At 39.0% G+C, this 21,843-nt stretch overlaps 1 protein-coding gene across 4 annotated transcripts in view; it reads right to left on the bottom strand.

Annotated features, from left to right (window-relative positions):
• Positions 1-21,843, bottom strand: part of LOC117288294 (unconventional myosin-Va-like) — a 106,881-nt gene that overhangs the window by 49,874 nt on the left and 35,164 nt on the right. For all 4 annotated transcript variants that reach the window (XM_033769093.1, XM_033769091.1, XM_033769094.1 and 1 more), the window contains exons 5-19: positions 18,095-18,251; positions 17,226-17,451; positions 13,224-13,331; positions 12,763-12,869; positions 11,656-11,787; positions 10,586-10,719; positions 9,477-9,558; positions 8,842-8,982; positions 8,293-8,499; positions 7,508-7,648; positions 6,648-6,745; positions 6,029-6,115; positions 4,807-4,918; positions 943-1,154; positions 91-397 (exon numbers count right to left, since the gene is read on the bottom strand). In XM_033769093.1, coding sequence (XP_033624984.1) covers positions 91-397; positions 943-1,154; positions 4,807-4,918; positions 6,029-6,115; positions 6,648-6,745; positions 7,508-7,648; positions 8,293-8,499; positions 8,842-8,982; positions 9,477-9,558; positions 10,586-10,719; positions 11,656-11,787; positions 12,763-12,869; positions 13,224-13,331; positions 17,226-17,451; positions 18,095-18,251 — 2,251 coding nt within the window. The remainder of the gene's footprint in view (positions 1-90; positions 398-942; positions 1,155-4,806; positions 4,919-6,028; positions 6,116-6,647; positions 6,746-7,507; positions 7,649-8,292; positions 8,500-8,841; positions 8,983-9,476; positions 9,559-10,585; positions 10,720-11,655; positions 11,788-12,762; positions 12,870-13,223; positions 13,332-17,225; positions 17,452-18,094; positions 18,252-21,843) is intronic.

Here is a 21,843-nt window from a genome sequence, read left to right as displayed (position 1 = left end):
ACTGTTACATTGTACATGCATTCTGTATCTTTGACAGTCTGAAAATAAATGTGAATGGAATTGAATTGAAAAGGAGATGAACAAAGTTACCTTAAGCTTCTTGAGTTCTTTCTTAGCGTACATCCTACGTGTGCAGCACTGGATGAGAATGATGGCCTTCCTCGTCTTCTGGTACTTCTTCTTGGCCAGCCAGCCCCGCGCCGTCTTCTGGATCGTCGTGGCCCTAGCCTCTCGCAGCACCTTGGTGAAGTGACGTCGGCCGTATGTACCCCGCGTGAAGGCCTGGATGGTGACGATGGCCCTGCGCACGTGGAGGTACTTCTGGCGCTGGTTGTAGCCACGCCAACTCTTCTGAATACGGGTGCCAGCATTTGTGCGACGAATGTGTAGGGTGAGCCTATCCACAAAAGAGTATTAAAATGACAGTGGTCTTTTACTTGAAAGTACTAGGAAGAGATATTTGTCTCCAAATTTACATGTTAGTATTCATTGATTTTAAGAATAGCACCTCATCTGCTGAAGACAGGTGGTGGCTGTAACCAAATGAGGTCATCATGTGTTGAGGAACAGGATATGCTTAGCAACAACCTTAGCAACATGATTAACCCTTAATGTATTGCCCGGTTGTCTTCTGGTCCATGCTACAAGCACATTAGTCAAACATTGAGGCTACATAATCAATTGTCTTTTTTTTCTTCTTTTTTTAGTCTTCAACTCTGGTACATTGTGTGTTTTAGTACTCTTGTGTCTACATGTATATCCACCATCAAAACCTGAGCTTCAAACAGGCCGACAGAGCCTAAGCCAGACCCAAAGCCAAAACCCTGGTTTAAAAAAGGACCCCATGTATCAATAACAAATAAGCTGGTTTTCTGCTGCAAATATGCCAATGAGTAAAATAAAATAAAAACAATAAAAAAAAAATCCCCGAAATATACGAACCTTCTTGCAAGGAATCCTCGAATGATCTTCTGCACAATAATGGTGGAGCTGCGGAGGCGGTTGTACTTCTTCTTCTGTACCCAGCCCCTGACGGTTTTCTGCATCAAGACACATGCCGCCCTCAACTTATCAGCGCGTAGTTTCTCTAGGTAGGCAACCTGCCCGGCGCGGAAGAAGATTTTGGTTTTGCCGAATTGGTATTTGTCTGGGTCCTGTGGGAAAAAAAATTGCTCAAAGTGAAAACATTTTTTTTCACAATGGCTCATTTATTACCGCTTGTGAAAAGAACGTTGAGAATGTTTTGAAATGTCACTTATCGATCATGGGAGCGCAAGTACTGAATAACAAAAATGATTGTTTAACACTTGCAGAGTTTTTATCTCTGAAAAAAATTACAACAGAAAGTTTCCTTTTTTTAAAATTTATTTATTTGTCTGTACCGATGTTTGCTTGTTTGCCTTTTTGTTTTGTTTTATTGGTTTTGTTATTATTGTTTTTTTCTGTTCTTTTTGGGGGGAGGGTCGGGGTTGTTGTTCTTGGGTATTACATGTATGTCACAATTTAAGAATAGGCAGTTGGCAAAATATGAGTTAAAGTACAAAACAAAAGATTTCTAGAGTGTAATATCATAAATTTGTATGGTTGTTTATTTATTTATTGTTTGTTTGTTTTTGGGGGGGGGGAGTGTAGTCAAGTTGTTAAGTACATGTATCACCATCACCCATTCTTCAAAATCTGAAAATAGCTGACAACCTGACATACATGTATTAATAACGGAGTGCAGCACTATTTATTAATAGTGATGCCCTTGATGTTCCCTCATTCTGAACACAGGAGGGATACAGCGATTAGTATTATCAAGGGTCAGACGTTCCGTTTCGGATTTCAGTGAGGTGTGAAGAGAATCCCATGACAATGTCGAAAGGGAAGGGGTTGGGGAAGGGAGGGAGTTGGGGAAGGGAGGGGGGGGGGGTGGGGTTCTATTGATGGGTTGAAACCCTGTTATGAACTGGTAGCACTGAGACATGGAATTAAACAATAGATGCGGAGACTTCACAACAAAGATCAAAAACACAACAAATTCTAAAGGCAGTGGACACTATTGGTAATTACTCAAAATAAATGTTAGCATAAAAACTTACTTGGTAACGCGTAATGGGGAGCTGTTGATAGTATAAAACATTGTGAGAAACGGCTCCCTCTGAAGTAAGGCAGTTTTCGAGAACTTAGATTTAGAATTTGAGGTCTCGAAATCAAGCATCTGAAAGCACACAAATTCGTGTGACAAGGGTGTTTTTGCTCCAGTAAGGGACATCTGAGTAGATGATCGATTGTTTGTGTTTCTGAACTGCATAATACAGATCACATCCTGGTCATTCAGCCTGGTCGTTTACTTTACAGTAACCAGTACACAATCTGAGTTGGTTGAGGCATTTTCACACAGCCCAGCTTGAGTCAGCACTGGGTGGGAGTTCTTCTTTAACACTTATGGACAAGGATGTTACTGTGGAATGTTCTCCGGATGTGAATGTAGAATGTGTAAATGAAATCCAGTTCCAATTCTGGCTTATTTCATTAAACCATTTCTGAGAAAACGATGAATATCTCTTAACAAATGTCACAGACCATAAAACCATCATGACCTTTTTTTCAACGTGTACCCATAAAGCCACTAATCTGTCTCGCTGGTCTGGCGTACGTGTACTTCCAGTTTGATAAACCCTGCCACAACAATGGCTCAATCCTCAGACACTTTGGGTGGAACCGCAGACGTTTCAAGATTCTCATTAAGCCGCCTAGGGCATCATGATCAAGATCAAATCGGATGCCGACTTGGTACGAGCTGAACAGCTGATTTACAATGACGCATGTGAACATGAAGTTCAACCACATTGGACTTAATTCTCACTCCGACCATAGAAAAAGGACTCTGTATACTCTGACCAACAGAGCAATCTAAAGTGCCTTGAACACGCAGCAGGGTGGATATGTGCGCATTATAAGTCTTTATTATTATTATTATTAATATCATTATCATTATCATTATCATTATCATTATCATTATCATTATCATTATCATTATCATTATAAGTCTGTGTTTTTTGTCATTGTTTACAATAATGTATGTAAACACGTCAATTTAAGTCTTTTTAACTTCTGTCGTGTATTTTGTGATATTTTTAATAAACCTTAATGAATTGAATGAATTGAATTGAATTGAATTATCATTATCATTATCATTATCATTATCATTATCATTATCATTATCATTATCATTATCATTATCATTATCAGTATCATTATCATTATCATTATCATTATTATTATTATTAAGTGTGATGCACGTACCACGACCAGAATTCAAAACCACTCTGCTGCTAACAACACCTGGGCTTGAGTTCAGTACACTAGACCGCTCGGCCACAATACGCCACAGTATTATTGTATTATTTCAAACTTGATTATTGTTTGGGGATCAGGTTGGGTCAGTGGTTTCTTTCCCTGCATTTCACCTCTGTTGACCCTGGCTCGAATCCTACCTCAGACCCAGAGCTTTGCATGTGGATTGGGTAATTAGTCCATACCTGACTGTGTGGGTTTTCCCTTTCCCTGTTGGGCTTTTCCTCCCAAATCTAAAACTGAGTGTTTCTTCTTGTTACCTATCCGCCCTGTTGCTTGATCAACAGAGCTCAACATACTATGGGAATATCACACTGTGTCCGAAACCAACAATAAGAGCCCTTAAAAGCTAACCTCTCCCCGTCATCTGCTGATAATACGCAATGCACAACATCAGAGACCTATGTCTCGTCTCATCATCACATGGGTGTGGACATAAGGGTGTTGACATCAGGGTGATGGAAAGGTCAACTTGTACAGAGACAGTCTTCCTGTCAACAAGTCCGGTAATCCATTTGTCTATCTCAATGGCTAATTTTGTTGATAAACTGTTTACAAATTTTGTTAATGCCCCCAGCATGTCGATGAGAGGCAAGATGGAGTACATGTACCAGCCTGGGCCCAATTTCATAGAGCTGCTAAGCACACAAATTTGCTTAGCATGAAATTTCTTCTTTGATAAAAACAGGATTGCCAACCAAATTTCCACGTGATTTTCAGGATAAGCAAACAACAGCTGCATACCAGTAACAAGCAATATGCAACAAATGGAAATTTGGTTGGTAATCCTGTTTTGATCAAGGAAGAAATTTCATGCTAAGCAAAATTTTGTGCTTAGCAGCTCTATAAAATTGGGCCCTGATTCCAGAACTCAGTGTTGACCCAATTCACCTACATGTACACAATTAGAAGAAGATTTGCAATTTTTGCTCTATACACCCATCCCATTCTCTTCTCTCCCATCCCCGGACCCTTACTCCTGCTTTTTAAACACACTTTTTAATTTCAGTCTGTACATTTACAAGCTAGACATCTTGTTACCCATCCTATTCACATTATCAGTCCACTATCATTTAATGTATGTCTGTATGATTGTGTCATATTTTGGACGAATAAATATTGATAATAATATCGCCATTGCAATCTCAATTCCTTCGTTCCATTTTTTTGTTACCGTTTCTTAATGATCAGTGTTTTTTAACAGTTGTATGGCTTCTGACTGGCCCCCCTGACCAATGATATTGTCAAATGTCGTCAATATTGGGGATAGATAGCTCAGTTACATGTAGATCAGCAGCTTGTTAAACCTGGTGACATTGAATGCCGTGCTAAAGATCTATGATCGGATGAGTAAGTTTATTAAAATTAGTTCACTGTTGAAGAGAAGGGGGGGGGGGAGAAACTCTTTCAGTGAATTAGGTGGGAATGAATACTTCAAAACTCTGTGTTGTATTAACAACTTACTGATATTAATCTCTTTAGTGTCTTTTCACTGGTGCCCCGTACATCTTTGCGATTGACTTCCTTGGGTACCATGAGCGCCCTGTAGCGAGTGAAGAACTCTCCGTATGTCCACCTAAAACATCACAATGAAAGCAATAATTTCAGTAAGCTGTCATTTGATCTTCTTGCGTAATTGAAAATGATAAAAGCTGTGGCCATGGCCAACATGAATGGCGTTGGCACATGATAAAGCCTGCACATGTAAGTACAAAAACTTGCTACGCAGAAACTGCTTAGAAAACAAAATTAGCTAAGCAGTGCTTTTTGCTTAACAGCTTTATATAATTTGGCCATGCTTCCATCAGCCACTCGTTTTTGGATACTGTCTCAGCCTGAACATCAGAGCCAAGTTTCATAAAGCTGTTTTTTAGGCATTATTTTCTGCTTAAAGGCTGTGGACACTATTGGTAATTACTCAAACTAATTATTAGCATAAAACCTCACTTGGTAACGAGTAATGGGGAGAGGTTGATAGTATAAAACATTGTGAGAAACGGCTCTCTCTGAAGTGAATTTGATTTCAAGACCTCAGATTTAGGTCTCGAAATCAAACATCTGAAAGAACACAACTTCGTGTGACGAGGGTGTTTTTTTATTTCATAGTTCTCGCAACTTTGACAACCAATTGAGCTCAAGTTTTCACAGGTTTGTTATTTAATGCATATGCTGAGATACACAAAGTGGGAAGACTGGTTTTTGACAGTTACCAATAGTTTTTTTATAGTTTTTAAATTTTTTTTATGCAAGTTTGCCCAAAACAAGGCTAAAAGCCACTCTAGGTAAAAGGCTACAAGGAAGAAAACATAGAAATGCAGAAACTCAATGGAGCTGAAGGTAAGAATTGATATTCCTCTTAAAAGTGTCCAGTGTCTTTAAGCAGCTCTATGATATTGGGGCCCAGTGCAAATTACCTCAGTCTAGCTTCAAAGTCTGCTTTGTACTGTTACAACTGGATTCCTCCAGAGGGCGCTCTTGATATATACCAGGGCATATAATTTCATAAACATGAAACATCATCAAGCACAAAAAGGAAAAAAATCGCCAATAGAGGTCCTAAAGATGTTCCTAGGTCTAGTGTCTCTCGGGTGGAGTTCAAAATTAACTCTGACTTGGGACTGTATTTCAGATGCAATTTGTGAAAGAACAAATCGTCAGACAAACAAAGTGGAGATAAAGCATTTACCTGGATGGATAACCAGCCGCACTGATTCTAATGGTCTCCAGAACACCACAGGCTCTCAACTGCTCTACCGCCCTCTTGGATTCAAACCTGCCAGGTTGGGGATTGAGGAGAGAACAGTCAATCAGTATATGAGAATGGAAGAACAAACAAATAGATCTTTATTCTTCCGACCAACAGGGAAATGTGGCAATACTTCATTGACCAAACCTCACAAGGAAATCCACATAGATACATTTTGGGGTTGAACAAAGAAAACTAGAAGTTTTTGTTACAGTCTTGCAACATGAACTGCACAAAATTATGGAAAAGGAACGAGTGAAGCATCCTTGGTTTTGATACAAATAAGTAATAATACTAACAATGATACCAGATATGAATACACATATGCTAATGACACCTTTCACCTGACATCAATCAATTAATAAATCTTTGCTTGAGCCATTTCATAAGTTGAATTCCCCCATCTGTGTTACCCTGTACTGCGCTTTCTGGCCTTGCGTTTGAGGCAAGACGTGCACCATGTGAAAATTGAGAATTCACAACAAATAAAGAGTCGAGTTGATAATAAACACACTCCGCATTACCCTGGCAATATTTGTAATTAGTAGCGGACACTTACTCGAAAGCAGCCTTTGTGTCGTTGGGTTTGATGCAACGTACGTAGTGAGGAGTTGTTGCATTCAACTTCTCCATCAGGTACTTTAGCGACTCACGGAACTGCAATCAAAAACGATACGTATGAAAAAATATATAAGAAAGTATACAAAGCTCTTATATTATGGCACTTTATCACACCCTCATGTGCCTCTCAAATCACTCATTATCTTTTCAGGAGGTATGGAGAGCTTTGGTTTACAAGACACTGTGGCGCAACCTGCAACTAACCATGCCGAAAACACATCCTTTGAATGATACATTGTAAGGGTTCTGTTTGTTTTTCATTCATTTATTCATTCATTCATTCATTTATTTATTTTATTTTTACCACACACAAAGAAAGCGATATAACTTACAAAGGATAATGATAAAGGAAAACATAAGTTCAATAGGATTTTGTGTGAGGATGGAGGTCTCCAAGAAGCATAAGCTTGTGGAGTAGAGACCCCACTCATACAATAACAAAACACTACAACAATAAGAAAACACTTTTACAATACAACTAAATTACAACCTAGATATCGGCATAGCTGGAATATATAGTAGACTCGAGGTTAGAATAAAGAAAGTCTGCTTATAAATGCTTTGTTTAGTACACAAAACACTGGAACAGTGGCTATACATCCCATACAATCTTTGTTCATTCCCCAGTTGTTTCCTTCATACACTAAAAGCAAAACACTATGGACCTTATAGGTTCTCAAAAATGTTTGAACAAATGCATGACTTGCATGTTTTACAGTGCACTGAGAATCATGCCATTGGATCTTCAAGCAATTTTTCGTTGCAAATTAGACAGTATGACAGCACTGAAGATCATACCTGACTTCCGACAGATGATTTGAAGGTCTTCTGGCTCTTGATGGCTGGGCCATGTCCAGACTTGACCACGGCCTTTCTAGACGACGCTGACGACTCATGAGACATTTTCTTCTCTCGGAACAAGTCTGCCACAAACTCAAACTGAAACAGCAAAAATGATAGACGGTTAAATGGTTTTAATACGGGGTGTGATGTGAGAATGAGGATCAATTTACAACAAAAAACCAAGATGGTTGCTCATGGAGAGGCATTTGTTTACAGTGTATCGTTTAAAAAGTCAACAAAAACTGCAAAGGTCAGAAAGATTCCAGCTTAGGTTCCATCACTAATTTCAAAACATACATTGTATACAGTTTCAATAAATTTATAAATAATTTGGGGGACTAATCATCCTTACTCGCAGCTAAGAGCTGAATTGCGAAGGACGTGTTCGAGAAGCAGGCATGCAAGGGTGCCTTTGGCTGCCAGCCACTTAACCCATTATGACCACGGAGCACAGCCAAAGATCAAAAGTGTTTGATTTTTCCCTCCGAAAACCGGATGGTCTGGAAAACCCTCGTGGCACAGCAGAGAACCAACGCACAACTCAACTCACATATGACCCTGGCCGGGAATCGAACCGGGTCACCTTGGTGAGAGGCGAGCGCTTTATGCACAAGCCAACCGTGCCACCCAAAACGGGACTTCAGACAGAGGACTGGAGCCTAAGCCAAAGCCTAAGCCCTGGTTATAAAGGGGCCTTTTAATGAAATATGCAAATGTATGATAATACGTAGCCTAGTTACCTGACTTCCTCTAAGGATATTAAGGTGTTCCTCATTGACGTTGTCTCTGTTCTTCTCCACGCACCCGTCTGACTGATACTCCACCTTGTCGGCAAAGTGATGAATGATGAACGCACTCTGAGACATCCTTGGTTTGGAGAAGTGCTTGGCGTTGGAGTGGCTCTTGTACAGTTTCTGGCACCAGTTATCGTCAGATCCTTTGGGCATCTGACAAGAAAGAAAAAACAAATAATTTGTTTTGGTCAAAATAATTACTGTCCTTATATGCGCACTACCATGTCAATTCAAATCAACATTTAATTCCATATTGGTAAAAAGGAGAATAATAAACATTGATTGCTAAGCAGCAATTTGTTAAGCAGCTTCATGAAAATTTGCTTGGCAGTATTTTCTGCTTAGCAGCTTTATGGAAATTTGCTAAGCAGTATTTTCTGCTGAGCAGCTTTATGAACATTTACTAAGCAGTATTTTAAGAAGTATTGCTAAGCAGTATTTTCTGCTTGAAACTAGAACCAGGAAGAAGGACAGGTAGTGAACTGTGACTCTTACCATGCATTCCTCATCCAGCAGATCTAGAATACCCAGTTTATTCTCAATGAGATCGATACACGGCTGGTTGTCATAGAAATCAATGAATGACCACTCGATTTGCTCCTTCACGTACTCCTCCTGCTCCAACTTGAAGACGTGCTGCATAAAGAAAGAAGAACCATCTAGAAATTAGACCACAGACCAAACCATGAGAAAATAATAACCCTGAATCGTTGCCTGGTGGGTGTATAATCATATGTATTTACATTAGGTGAGATTTCCAGTAGCACCATGTGTAAATCTCTTTGAAAAGAACAAGTGGTTGAAAACTCTACATTTTCATCAGTACGCTCTGATTGTCATCAGAACCAACACTACTCAAATGAGATATACACATGGTGCTACCGCAAACGTCGCATAACAATCTAGCATACATGTACATGATAATAATACGGATATTAACTTTACTTTTTGATTGTATACCTTCTGACTGGCAACCTGGAACAAAGCTAATGGCAAAAAAGGGAACCACGAGCACTGGTAAGAGCACATAACATAATCCCGATCAGGGAAACTTTTCTTTGTTCACCCAAAAGTGATTAACATTTATTGTTTGCCCAGTCAGAGTCTCTATTGTAGCTAGATGGGTTTACCTGTGTGAACTGCTGTTGGAGCTTCTCATTTGCATAGTTGATACAGAACTGCTCAAAACTGTTGATTTCAAACATCTCAAACCTGGATGAGAATATAAAAAAAAAGACAAAAAAAGATTAAAGATAACTCATTCTGTGGGACCTCTACATCCATGATGAAACTTTTCCTTAAAGAAAAGGTAAACATTTTTGTAATCACTCTTATAATTAATGGCAATAAAAACTTGTGCTTAGAAGCCTACAGCATCTTTCAATAGTATAAAGAATTTTTGATAACACTTCACTTCAAAAGTAATGTGGTCATCTCAAAAACACAACCACTTTTTGATACAAAATGTTCTCATGTTACATAGTTTAATTTAAGTCTGGATATCCTTTTTCTACTCAACTTGGTGCTTCATTTTCTAACCGAGTCTCAAAAACTGCCTCAGAAAACCTTTTTGGGGGGAGGAGGAAGGGGGGGGTCACAATTCAAACATTATATTCAAGGGGTAACTTCAATTGTGAAGTATTGGGAATGATTTGTCCCCCCCCCCTAAAAAAAAAAGAAGAAAAGTCTGTCTAAAATAATCCACAGGAAGCAACAACACATAATGACCTTTTTACAAAAAGAGGCAACCTTGAGGATATGCCAAAGCACAAAGCCCCTCCTACCCCTGCCAGTAATAGCATAGGTATGTCATAATCTGTCTCCTGCACCTTGTTGGATGACCTTAAATTATATACGCAATTGGCATGGAATGTCTTTATGGCAAAAAAAAAGACCCATCTATAACCTGTGATATCAAAGTCTTGCTTAGCAAATAAGTTTACCAGCCAACCATCCATAATGTTTTTGGTGTTAAGTCTGGTGCCATACAAATTTGATTGCTTAGCAAAGACATTTTGTATGCAGAATTTTGGAATTTGGCCTAGGGCCCAATTTAATTTTCTGCTAAGCCCCAAATTGTACACGTCACGGGTAGTTCGGCTGGTAACCTTATTCTGGTAAGCAAGCTTTTGTTGCTCTTAGCTAATTTTTCTGCTTAAAGCAGCTCATGAAATTGGGCCCTACACTATCACAGAACATTGCAGCCCTCCCCAAACCATCACCCACCACCAACGCTTACCCATAAATATCAAGGACTCCTATGAAGCTCTTGGACTTAGCCAGCGGTTGGATAATCTTGTTGATCTGTCCCACGATCCACGTGAAGAGCTCAGAGTAGATTTTCTTGGCCAGCGCGTCACGGGAAATTATAGCCTGCGGGGGCAAAATCAAAAATACACATTTTTTCTAAAAGGCAAATGCATCATATTCAATTACACTCAAGGAGATGTACTAGAAACTTCAGTGATGTTGCAAAATACTGCTTTACTTTTTTGTCAGAGGTTGACATTTAGGTGAAATAATTAAATAATTGTTTAATGCTAATTTTGGTGGTATACCCCTGTAGAGAAAAAGCTAAATACACACGTAACTGGGGGCCGATATTTAGCAACGACCTTCAGACCAAAATTTCTGGTTTTTTTTTTGCAAGAACATTACAGTAAAGTACAAGGTCTAGAAGGAAAGCAAAATTCCGTTTGTTCTGCTTTGGGACAGTAAGACACTGACCGCATCCAAATTGCTTTTTACAAATTGCATTATAAAATTTCACACTCACAAGAACCGGAGAGTTCTTAATAGGACACGTTGCCTTGGATCGGACGAGTTGGTCTATAAAAATCGTTTGTTATAAAATACATATGGTTAGAAAGATGTTGTAAAAGTAGAGTACAACGATCTACACAAATATGCCTCGAAATTGCATGGTTTTTACTTCACTTTGCGAATTACCATGGTCGGCCATTTATGGGAGTCATAAATTTGACTCCCATAAATGGCCGACTGTGTTAGTCGACAATATAAAGTGAAAACCACTCAATTTCGAGGCGTATTTGTGTGTACTTGAGTTTTATAACGAACGGTAAAAAACGCTTTTTAAAGATCAACTCATCCGATCCAAGGCAACGTGTCCCTTTAAGTCATTATCGGAGAAGGCAATAGACCATATCCTTACCTCTCGGTCAGAGAACACTGATCGAACTTGGCTTTTTTTTTTTACTCACAAAAGAGGTTTCTTACATGGTGTCACCGCAAACTTTACTTGCTTAGCACTTTCCCACCATGCATAGCCTTAAGTCTTTTCGTCCTTACCTGTGTTCTGGTGAGTGGCTTGGTCAGGATTTCTTTAACGGTGATGATCTTACGATTGCATAGCCATTTCATCATCTGCACCTCCTCAATCCCCAGTAGATCACACAGCACCGGTAGGTTCTCATTGTTTTTCTGTAAAGCAAAAAACAAAATTGTTTGTGAAATTATTATGTTACTTGACTTGATTCTTTGAATGGTTCATACAAGTGTTTTGGAACAGATCATTCATACATGTATGTTTCAGGAACTTTATTGGCTACCGATTAGAGAATGTTTATAAATGCAATTTTACTCCTGGCTACATGTATTTTTTCAACACACTGCCAAATTACACTCCTCTTTGTCATGTTCTGACCACCACACCACATTGATTACAGTTTTGGCAAACAGCTAGCAACCATTAAGACTGTTTATATAACACCCAAGCAGATCCTTGCCATTTGATTGGAGGATTGTCCGTCACGTGATAGCAAATAAAAGTACCATTGCACGCTGAGTCACTCACCGTGCTTTTTTGTTCCATCCGAAAAGTACCATTGCACGCTGGCAGCATGCAATGGTACTTTTCGGATGGAATGAAAAAGCTGAGTAAAAACATCACTGCGTGCGCGTGTCTTTGGTAACGCAGCAGGTGTTACTGCAAGAAGGCATAGTAAAATTACTAGCATTCGGCTTCTACAGTTGAAATTGTTTGTTTTGAAAGTTGTATCTTTCAATCAAAATGACAAAGATCTACTTGGATGTTATATAAAACAAATAATGAATGTTTTTCATTCGTGCAATGGTGCGAATATGTTCATTCGTTGAAAGCTGGAATGTTCCATTCAACTCGGCTCCGCCTCGTTGAATAGAACATTCCATCTTTCAACTCATGAACATATTCGCACCATTGCACTCATAAACATTCATTATGTGTATAATAATTGACATCACACTTGAAGGCTAATGAAGCTTTGAGCTCCACAAAGAAATAGAACACGGTGGATGCTGGGCTCAATTGTGCACCGTCCTCTTTGTCAGCTAGGGAAAACCAGTGAGCTTTCAGTGTAACAAATCCTCTTTTTTTTTTTCTTTTTTTTTACTTTTTAAATGACTACCAATCCTTACTTCTATTTTACTGCTTTCATGCTCTCCTGGAGCGATTTCAACGTTTCCAAAATGTAACACAGCACCCACTACTCTGAATATCTGTTTGATGTGATCTTGCTGAAAACCTTTGGAAACAAAGCAGGAAGGAAAAAAAAATGAAAAAAAAATCAGTGAGTAATGTTTATGCTTGTAGTGAAAAGGCAACACAAATCAGAAAATGATTTTAACAAGCATTTTTTTACAGAATTTTTGAGAAAAAAAGAATTAGAAAAAAAAGTTTAGTTTAAAACACAAAAAAAAAAGGGCAATGATAAGACTTGATAAATCAAGAAGGCATGGTGTTTGAACTTCAGTTACAAAAAGCTGACATTTGTTGGAGTACAGAGTACAAGAACAACCTACACATAGTACAGGCTTGAAAAAGCTTTATCCATGAGGCAACTGTTCTTGGGAAAGCAGTCTGAGGACACCATTCTTACCTAGCAAGGCCATGGCATCTTTTGTTTCCTCGTATGTTACTGAATCGTCAACGCCATTAACAGTTGGGCTCTCTCCCTGGCTGGTGTAGAAAAACTCATCAGGGTGACCTGGGCAAACCAAATAGACAACAAATGTTTACACAGAGAAGAATCAAGAGTAGTTTCTAAACCAGGTAATTCTAAAATAACTTGTTCTTATTTCACATCCCTTTAATCTTTCTCAGCTCCCTGGGGGGTAAACATCCCTGAGCTACTGTGCTGCTCCAAAGTATTGACCCCTTGCACGCGCTCACCATGTTGGTTGGCAGTTAGGTTTACGTGTATTAACGCCGCGTCGCCTAAAATGTGCACTTCACTACATAAAGCACAGCATACTCAATGCATAGAGTTATATATGAGAAATTGGCCACCAGTATGGGGCATTCAAGATTTTTCGGATGATGACGTCAGGTGAAATGGGTCAATACACAATATCACCACAAATGGGGTAAATGGGTACCTTTAAGACAGATTGATTCTTGTAATTGATCTAGCTTGATGCGCTAATGTTTTTATAGTAGTGCTTTTTCCATAACTTTTTTAATTTCGCGGTTTGTGGTTTTAATTATTGGCTGGTGCATTTTTGTGGTTTATGTTTTGAGAACATTATGCTCTTTGGTTATTTTTCTTGTTTGCAGCTATTTTTAATGTGTACAGCGCCTTGGGGTCCAGTCATGGATGCAAGGCACTTTATAAGCGTTGTTTATTATTATTATGATTATTACTGGAGGGGAGATGGTCAAGAAATTACTTTCAAATGTTCCAGTGAGAGGGGTTATAACTGGCTGATACAGATAAATATTATTAAGCCAAACTTCCTCTAAGATTTTGGGAAGTTTAGGTCACTCAAAAGATAGAGTAATAAAAATGTTAATCTTTCAGACTTGACATCATTTTAACCTCCTTACTTAACACCGAGTCCCATACCCTGGACCAAAGTTCACTACAGCCCAAGCTCATCAAATGGACAAGGCAAACTTTTATAAGGTGTTGCCTTCCTTTCAAAATTATTGTTGATCTCTTTTCAAAATAGTAGTTACCAGTTAGTTCCTTGTTGTGTAAGGGGGCGTGTACCCATTGAAATCGAGGACTATAACCAAGGACTATTACAAAACAGGAATCCTAGTGTTTTTACACCTCCTTTCTTGTACAAAACTACTATTAAAATATTCAAAACAATGAGAGCAGAGAGACATCCTCGATTGATCGGGTTGACAAACTTAAGGGTGTCTACCCCTTGAAACTGAGGACTTTAAGAAATGGGATCTGGGTGTTTTGACAGAGCGAGGACGTCTTTGATTCACATTTGTTGACCAAAACATTTACGTTCAAACAAATTTGTGATGAAGACTATGGAAAACTGCAATGTGCACGGACAAGTGAAAGAACAAAAGAATGCTTCCACAAGGATGTATTTTTGAGAAACTTTAGGGGAGGGGAGGGGAGGGGAGGGGAGGGTTGGTACAAACTTGACAGAATGACAAAGAGAGCTAAGAGAGCACACAGTCTTGGCCATTGTGCCCCACTCAAAACATCTTCCCAAAACTTCTTATGTGAAAGCCCTTTCCTGACGAAAATTAAGGACTTCCTATAAGAGTTAAACTCAAGGTCTGTAAATCCAAATTTAACTTCAAAGTTTTTACTCCATTTCAATCTCTTCCTATACATCCTGAATTCTGCCCCTCCCCTCAAACTGCCTGCCTGGTCTAGAATTATCCCTACATGAGCTTGTTACCCCCCCCCCCCCCCCCCAAAAAAAAAGGGAGGAAAAAAGGAGAACAAAAATCTTTCAAAAGGACACAAGATCTCAAATGATTTCCTCCCTGTGTGCCAGGCCAATCCTTGATATATGTAATTGACAAGTTCATCTGTCAGTCTGGGCCAACTCAATTTCTCAGAGAGTGAAAAAGTTGCACATTATATTACATGTACATCATCCAGCAACAGCTCAAAGGAAAAAAAACACTGCTATTTTTATATTTATGCATCTCTGTACCACTTAAAAGAAGTGATGGATATTTGTGACCATCCACCACCAATGGGCTGTAAAGTTGACACTTTTACTGGTATGGGCTTAATGCATTTTTGGAGAGAGTGTGTAATCGGCTTTAAAATGATACCATCCACATTTAAATCAGACTTTTCTTGACGAAGTTATGACTTCTCAAAGCCACCTACTTTTTTATTCAGATTTCTCAAAGATTTCTTGAAAACCCAAACAATTTAATAGGCTCTGCAATGTGCAAGTGCGACTTTACAGCCCATTGGTGGTGGATGGTCACATTTTATGGTATTCTAAAGGGGAACTTGCTAAGCAAGATTTGTTTTCATGTTTCAACAAACTAAATGTACAGGGCACAATTTCATCAAACTGACAAGCGTACAAATTTGCTGCTACCTTGTACAGTGTAAGCACCCAGAAAACATGTGCTCAGCAGAAACTATCAACCAGCCAAACTACTGTATCATTCACATTGTTGTGACTGGTAACCAGCTATGTTTATCCTCACCAACTAAAATTATTGGGCAAAATTTCCTGCTTCACAACTTGATGAAATTGGGCACAGCAATACACTGGAGGGACTTGCTTTTGACATTTCCACCATTCTGTAAATTAAGGAAGGGCTGACAGGAAATCATCCAGCACTAGTCTGTTGGATTAGGGCCATAAAGCAACCCTTGAGGAAACCATTGAACATCCGTTTGACATTTTGAGTATCAATGCTTCCCTCTGTGTCTGAAAAAACTTAAAGCTGGATACCCAACATTTAAAAAATAAAAACCTAAGGTGTCGCCTCGTGAATATTTCTGACACAATGTATTTGACCCCTGCCCTAGTTCTGCTGATTTTTTTCCAATACATGTCATTAGACTCTAGGGTTCTTTTTCCACAGGAGTTTTTCAAAACTCTGGGGCATTCTGAACCTGAGTTTTGCAAGTGTCATACTTCCATTATGCGTCAACTTCAAACTCACAGGAATTTGTTGTCAAAAATGTTCATGGATTTTTAGTTTTTGTATAAACTTCGCATTGAAAGGGTTTCAACCAAAACAGACAGTTTGTACAATAGTTGGGATGTAACTAATATCGTTTTCTAACTCAAACAAGCTAGTGTTTTGTTTACAGTTCTTGTAACTACTTGAAACTCTAAGAAATCTGAGAATAAAGGTGCTTCTTACAGGAACAAGAATCACCGGGGCCAAACCCTACTCTTCCTGTACAAGCATTCAAGTCTCAATTTCACGAAGAGCTATGATTCATCTTTTAAAGATGAATTGCCGATATCATCAAACTTTTCTCAGGAATTGAGAGTGATACACAGCTAAAATCAATCTTAACTCTTTGTGAAATCCCCCTGGGTCCTCTAAAAATGTGCCACTAAAACCGAGTTTCGATTGGACTATTTTTTGTTCAAGTACCAAGACTTTTTGTATAAAAAACCCAGAATTAAATCCAATGGGAATGCATGTAAACTGTCCTCCCTTGTCAACTAACCATGATTGTGATATAAAACTTAAAGGCCAAAAGGGGTCACGGAAGACTTCCGCGCAGTTACAGCAACTTAACAGAACCGCTAAAAATTTCAATGGGAAATGCTCCACTGTTAAGTCCAGGTGGGAACGCAAGGTAGAATGGACCGATCCGGCCTGTCAATCAAACTGTGCGCGTTCACCCCTTTTAACAATCACAGCAATGATTGTGGTCGGACAAACTCGGTCATGCGTGCGCGTATATTTGGCATGCGCAGCAGAATTGTGCAGAATGTCATTGGGAGTGCTCGTACACGTGTCTTGCTCATGTGCGCTGTGGGCGGAGCTTAGTGGGAAGCCGGAATGGTCCATTACACCAAAGCCAGTCACGGTTACTTTCCAGGTGGCAGCAGAAACAAAAGTCAAATGGGAACACGGCTTAAGAGCACAGGACCTGTTTTTAACAGAAACCCAGAAAGCCCTGAGTTCATACCCAGTTTGAGTGCAGCCAGCTCAGGGAGATTGCAGGATGCACACAGCTGATAGAAGATATGGTAATTCCTCTCCTCCTCAGCCTGGAAGACGACACGTGATTTCTCCAAGAGGTACGTCCTCATATTGGCGCCGATGATGTGGTGTTGGGTGTTGAAGCTGATTTCAATGTACTTGCCGAAGCGACTGCTGTTGTCGTTGCGGGTGGTCTTTGCATTGCCGATGGCCTAGTGGTTTTTTTGTAAAAAAGGGAAAGTTTGATTTTAAGATTCAATGTTCATTTATTTTCCACAGAATCAAAACATAAAAAGATATTATCACTCAAGAGAGATCAGTTTGAAGAATACAAATTGACAGTGAAGATATATCAAGAACTAGATGAAAACAAATATAACACTGCGGAGGGATCCATTTTAGAAGCAGAGCTTGTAGAATGTTACTTTAATCTTTCTTTCATCGAGTTCGTTTTACTTGGGTCCTTCCTAATTCTACAAAAAAATTCCAACTCCAAATGGTTTTAAAACAAGACTGTTAAAATGGTTTTAACACCAAGACTGTTAGAACCTTTTGCGAGGTATGTATATCTAATCACATGTCCAGTTTGATAGTGCATTACTAATCCAACAATGAAACCACAGGGCACCAAGACAACTGCATGGGTGCCATGGGTTATTTTGAAGCTGCCACACTGTGCATTTCTGTTGAGCAATCAATTGAAGAGTTTCTATATCAACGCTGTTAAAATCTATCCATCTTAGTTCATGGAAATGTACCAAAATGTCCCCTGAAACTTTTCCTGCGTTGACCTTTCAGAAAAGTGCACCAGGCTTTTTGAGATTGAAATTATGGTCGGTTGCTTGAGGGACTTACCTCCATCACGGGATTTGACGCAAGTACTTTCTTCTCGATCTGCGTCTCGGCTGTTGAACCGCCCACCATGGCAAAGTATCTCATAGCATACTTGGCCGATACCGTCTTGCCTGCCCCGCTCTCCCCACTGACGATAATCGACTGATTCTGATCAAACCTGTGGAAGCAGAAGAAGAGACGAGGAAGGGAGGGAGGAGAAAGTAGAAAGAAAGTAAGAAAAACGAGAAGGCAATGAGTCATTTCTTATCGTCATGGTCTTAACGGTGTGGAATAAAGTACCAGCTTTATTTTGAGCTGTCTAGTTTTTTTTTTTTCCTCGTTGCGTGGAAATCACATCAGTGCCTCCCAAATACATTCATTGTATTTCTAGGGGAGAAACTAGAATATGAAACAAAGAAAAACCAAGAGAAGGTTAGACTAAGAGTCATATCTTAATGTCATGGTATTAACGGTGTGAAACAAAGTACCAGCTTTGATATTGAGCTGTCTAGTTTTTCCCTCGTTGGGTGGAAATCACATCAGTGCCTCCCAAATACATTCATTCTATTTCTAGGGGAGAAATTAGAATATGAAACAAAGAAAAACCAAGAGAAGCTTAGACTAAGAGTCATATCTTAATATCATGGTATTAACGGTGTGAAAGAAAGTACCAGCTTTGATATTGAGCTGTCTAGTTTTCCCCTCGTTGCGTGGAAATCACATCAGTGCCTCCCAAATACATTGTTGTATTTCTAGACTATTGACCTTATCTGCTAGCTTAAGTTAACATGAGTGGTGAACTTTCCCAACATACTACCTTCCCACACACATGTACACCAAATCCCCCTACCCCTTTCCTTTCAACTGTAACCAATCATTTCACATTTTCTGAGGGTATTCAAAGATGCTATGTCAGATTTTTCAATAGGTATTTTGATCGGGGTAAAGAAAGTTACAAGCTTTCATTTGAGCCATTGCTCGAAAAAGTCCACCAATTATTAGTAGCAGTGAAATAAAGTGCTCAAAATTAGTTTTTGTCGGGATCCAGACAATATATCACATGACCAATTTATAAGTGTTTTATAAGAAACATTTTAAATTTTTGTCATCGTTCCTGACCATTAAAAGTAAAAGTTAAACTTTTTTTCGTTAGAGCGGGTGATACTCTTTGAAATACCATTCACTCAAAAAAATCAATTTTTTAATGTTTGGGGCCAAATATCTGACAAAGCATCTTTAACGAGGAAGGAGCTGAAGGGGTGAGATTCCTCTTGGTGTGGTGATGAAACCCCTGAGAGAAAAAACATACAACACTCGGGAAAGTACTGAGTAGGATATACTATACTTTACACACATGGGTGTAAAAGTAAAACTTAAAATAAAAGTCACTTTTACAATAATGATTATTTGTCTGACTAGCTTGAACGCTGAATGCCTGTATGACCTCATAATGAAGTCCTGAAAGGTTAGTAAATTCAGTACATTGTCTGTTACCATATTAGAATATCAATGGCAGGTTATAAGCAGCTGTAATAAATCTCCCACAAAGAAAACCGATTAAAAGGAATTGGGTTTTTTAAGACTAAAAAAAAACACAATTAAAATATGTTTAATTGCAAAATATACTGTGTACACCCACGCACCTATAAATCAAAAAGCTTCCACCAAAATCAAGATTTGCTTTGCCATGACCATTGCATTATAGTGTTTGTTTTCCATGTCTACTGCAATATCAACAATTAAATAACATCTGTTAAACATAATATCAACAATAACAACTTTATTTAAAATTTCATCTGTATCAATCACCAAATTTCTGTTCAAAAAGTCCTTCACTAGAAATCCTTGATTCTTGACCGCTTGATTACTAATCATCGCGCTAGGTTTGACTAATAATCTATGGATTAAGCCTAGACGTTTTTGTGTCAAGTTACAACTGCGTAAAGCCATAACATTGGCAACATTTACCCGAGCTGTAAAAGCGCAATAGATAAGCGAGCTTTGCTACAGAGCCTGATAAAAACCACCTGTAGGGAAGTAACCAAATATAAAACGCAGTATTTGGTTTCAAACGGGAAAGCCTTTAACGGGACAGTCTGTTGGGGAAGGAGTTTCAGGCAAGCCAAATGGACTTGAACAAAGGCTTTGTATTTTTTTAATTTGCACAATGTATGAAATAGGATGATAAATAGAAGTTAGTACTTTAAAGTAGCAGAAATATTGTTATTTTCAAAAAGTAGTATAAAAATGAATGTCTGGGTGAGTGTGTGTACCCGTTAAAAAAGGACTTTTAACGAGCCATCGGGGTGTGGGTTCGAATCATTAATACAAATGGGGGCAAAGATGGTTTATGGGAATGATTTAGCTTGGTGTGCTGTAGGCTGTACAATCCCAAGAAAGTTGGGACGGTATATAAAAGAAATGAAATAAACCAATATAACACTGTTCAAGGATATTGTTGTGAATATTTCAGTGCATTGAACCTGTTTTATCTTCTCTTGTTTCTAACCCATTGATTTAAAAACTATTCTTGGCTTGATGTTTAATCAATCTTGTTCTCGGTTTACAAAATATTTTGTCAACATAAATCAAGTTTATATCCACAGACAGACTTGTTGAACAAACATCCAAAACGAACAATTTGCAGTCCCCATATAAATCGGAAGATGGAGCTTTATAGTGCACCAGACCTGTCATTCAGGAAGGGGCAATGCACTTTCTCCTCGATAAAGACAGAACATGAGAACACTTTCAACCAGAACATTTCAAGGGACACCAAGGCAAGGCCCAGTGGCTATGGACGCAATTGCCTTTGTAAAAGTATAAGGCGTGGTGCATAACACTTCATGAACTGTTTGACTGAAAAGTATTGTTTGTTACGGACAATTCTGCCACATGGTGAAATACCCAGGTTTGAAGTTTTCCTTTTACAAGTTTCTCAAATCCCTTACTTGTAAGAAATTGTAGATTTTGAAATCCATACACGTACCCATGGTTCCCAGCAGGAAATTCCTCATTACAGGACTACATAAAATGCACTGTTGGCAAAACCTGTTGGCACAGCCCCCTACTTCCCCCTAAATGTCAAGTGAAAACTTTTTTCTTCAAATCCCCGGAAGCATGCAGCGGCACATATCCCAACCACCAAATGAGCAGCACTCAACATTGCATGGGGAAGGAAATGGATGCACATTGCGTATTCTACAACGGATAACGCCCACCCATTCTATAACGCCCACCCATTTTAACGAAAGAGGAGGTCATCTGGCTCCTCTGCTCGTTTCATGCCAATCCAAACCACCAGGCCTGAGCATGTAAATGATAGAGGCAATTGACCAAGTGCTCCTGGCCATTGCCCTAGTTCCCATGAAAATTTCAAGTACAAATTTTCATAAAGGTGCCCTAAAGCACTTAGTGTCGGGATTTCTGAAAGTTTTCTAAACTCATGGAGAGATGTTTTCAGCATATGGGCAGATTTCTCATATTAAATCATCAGAATTGCGTTTGGGTATTCACAGTCTCTTTCATACGTATGTAACTAGATGCAAAAGCTTGCCCTGAGCCATGTGTCGCAATTACCAACTGTCTCTCATCATAGGAATTCAAATCTAAGCATTGTCAGTAAGTAAGCAAGTCAAGTACATGCAGTTTAGATGCCAAGTTTGGTGATATTATTTGGACCATAGTTGTCTAAAAACAAACCAACAGAACTAGCCCAAAATGCAACAAGTACAGTATACTCACAAATACACAGACCATATCAAAGGTGC

This window comes from Asterias rubens, chromosome 3 (genome assembly GCF_902459465.1).
Source record: "Asterias rubens chromosome 3, eAstRub1.3, whole genome shotgun sequence".
Classification (NCBI taxonomy): domain Eukaryota; kingdom Metazoa; phylum Echinodermata; class Asteroidea; order Forcipulatida; family Asteriidae; genus Asterias; species Asterias rubens.
The sequence above is the reverse complement of the archived record's forward strand: the minus strand, read 5'-3'. Positions and strand labels throughout refer to the sequence as shown.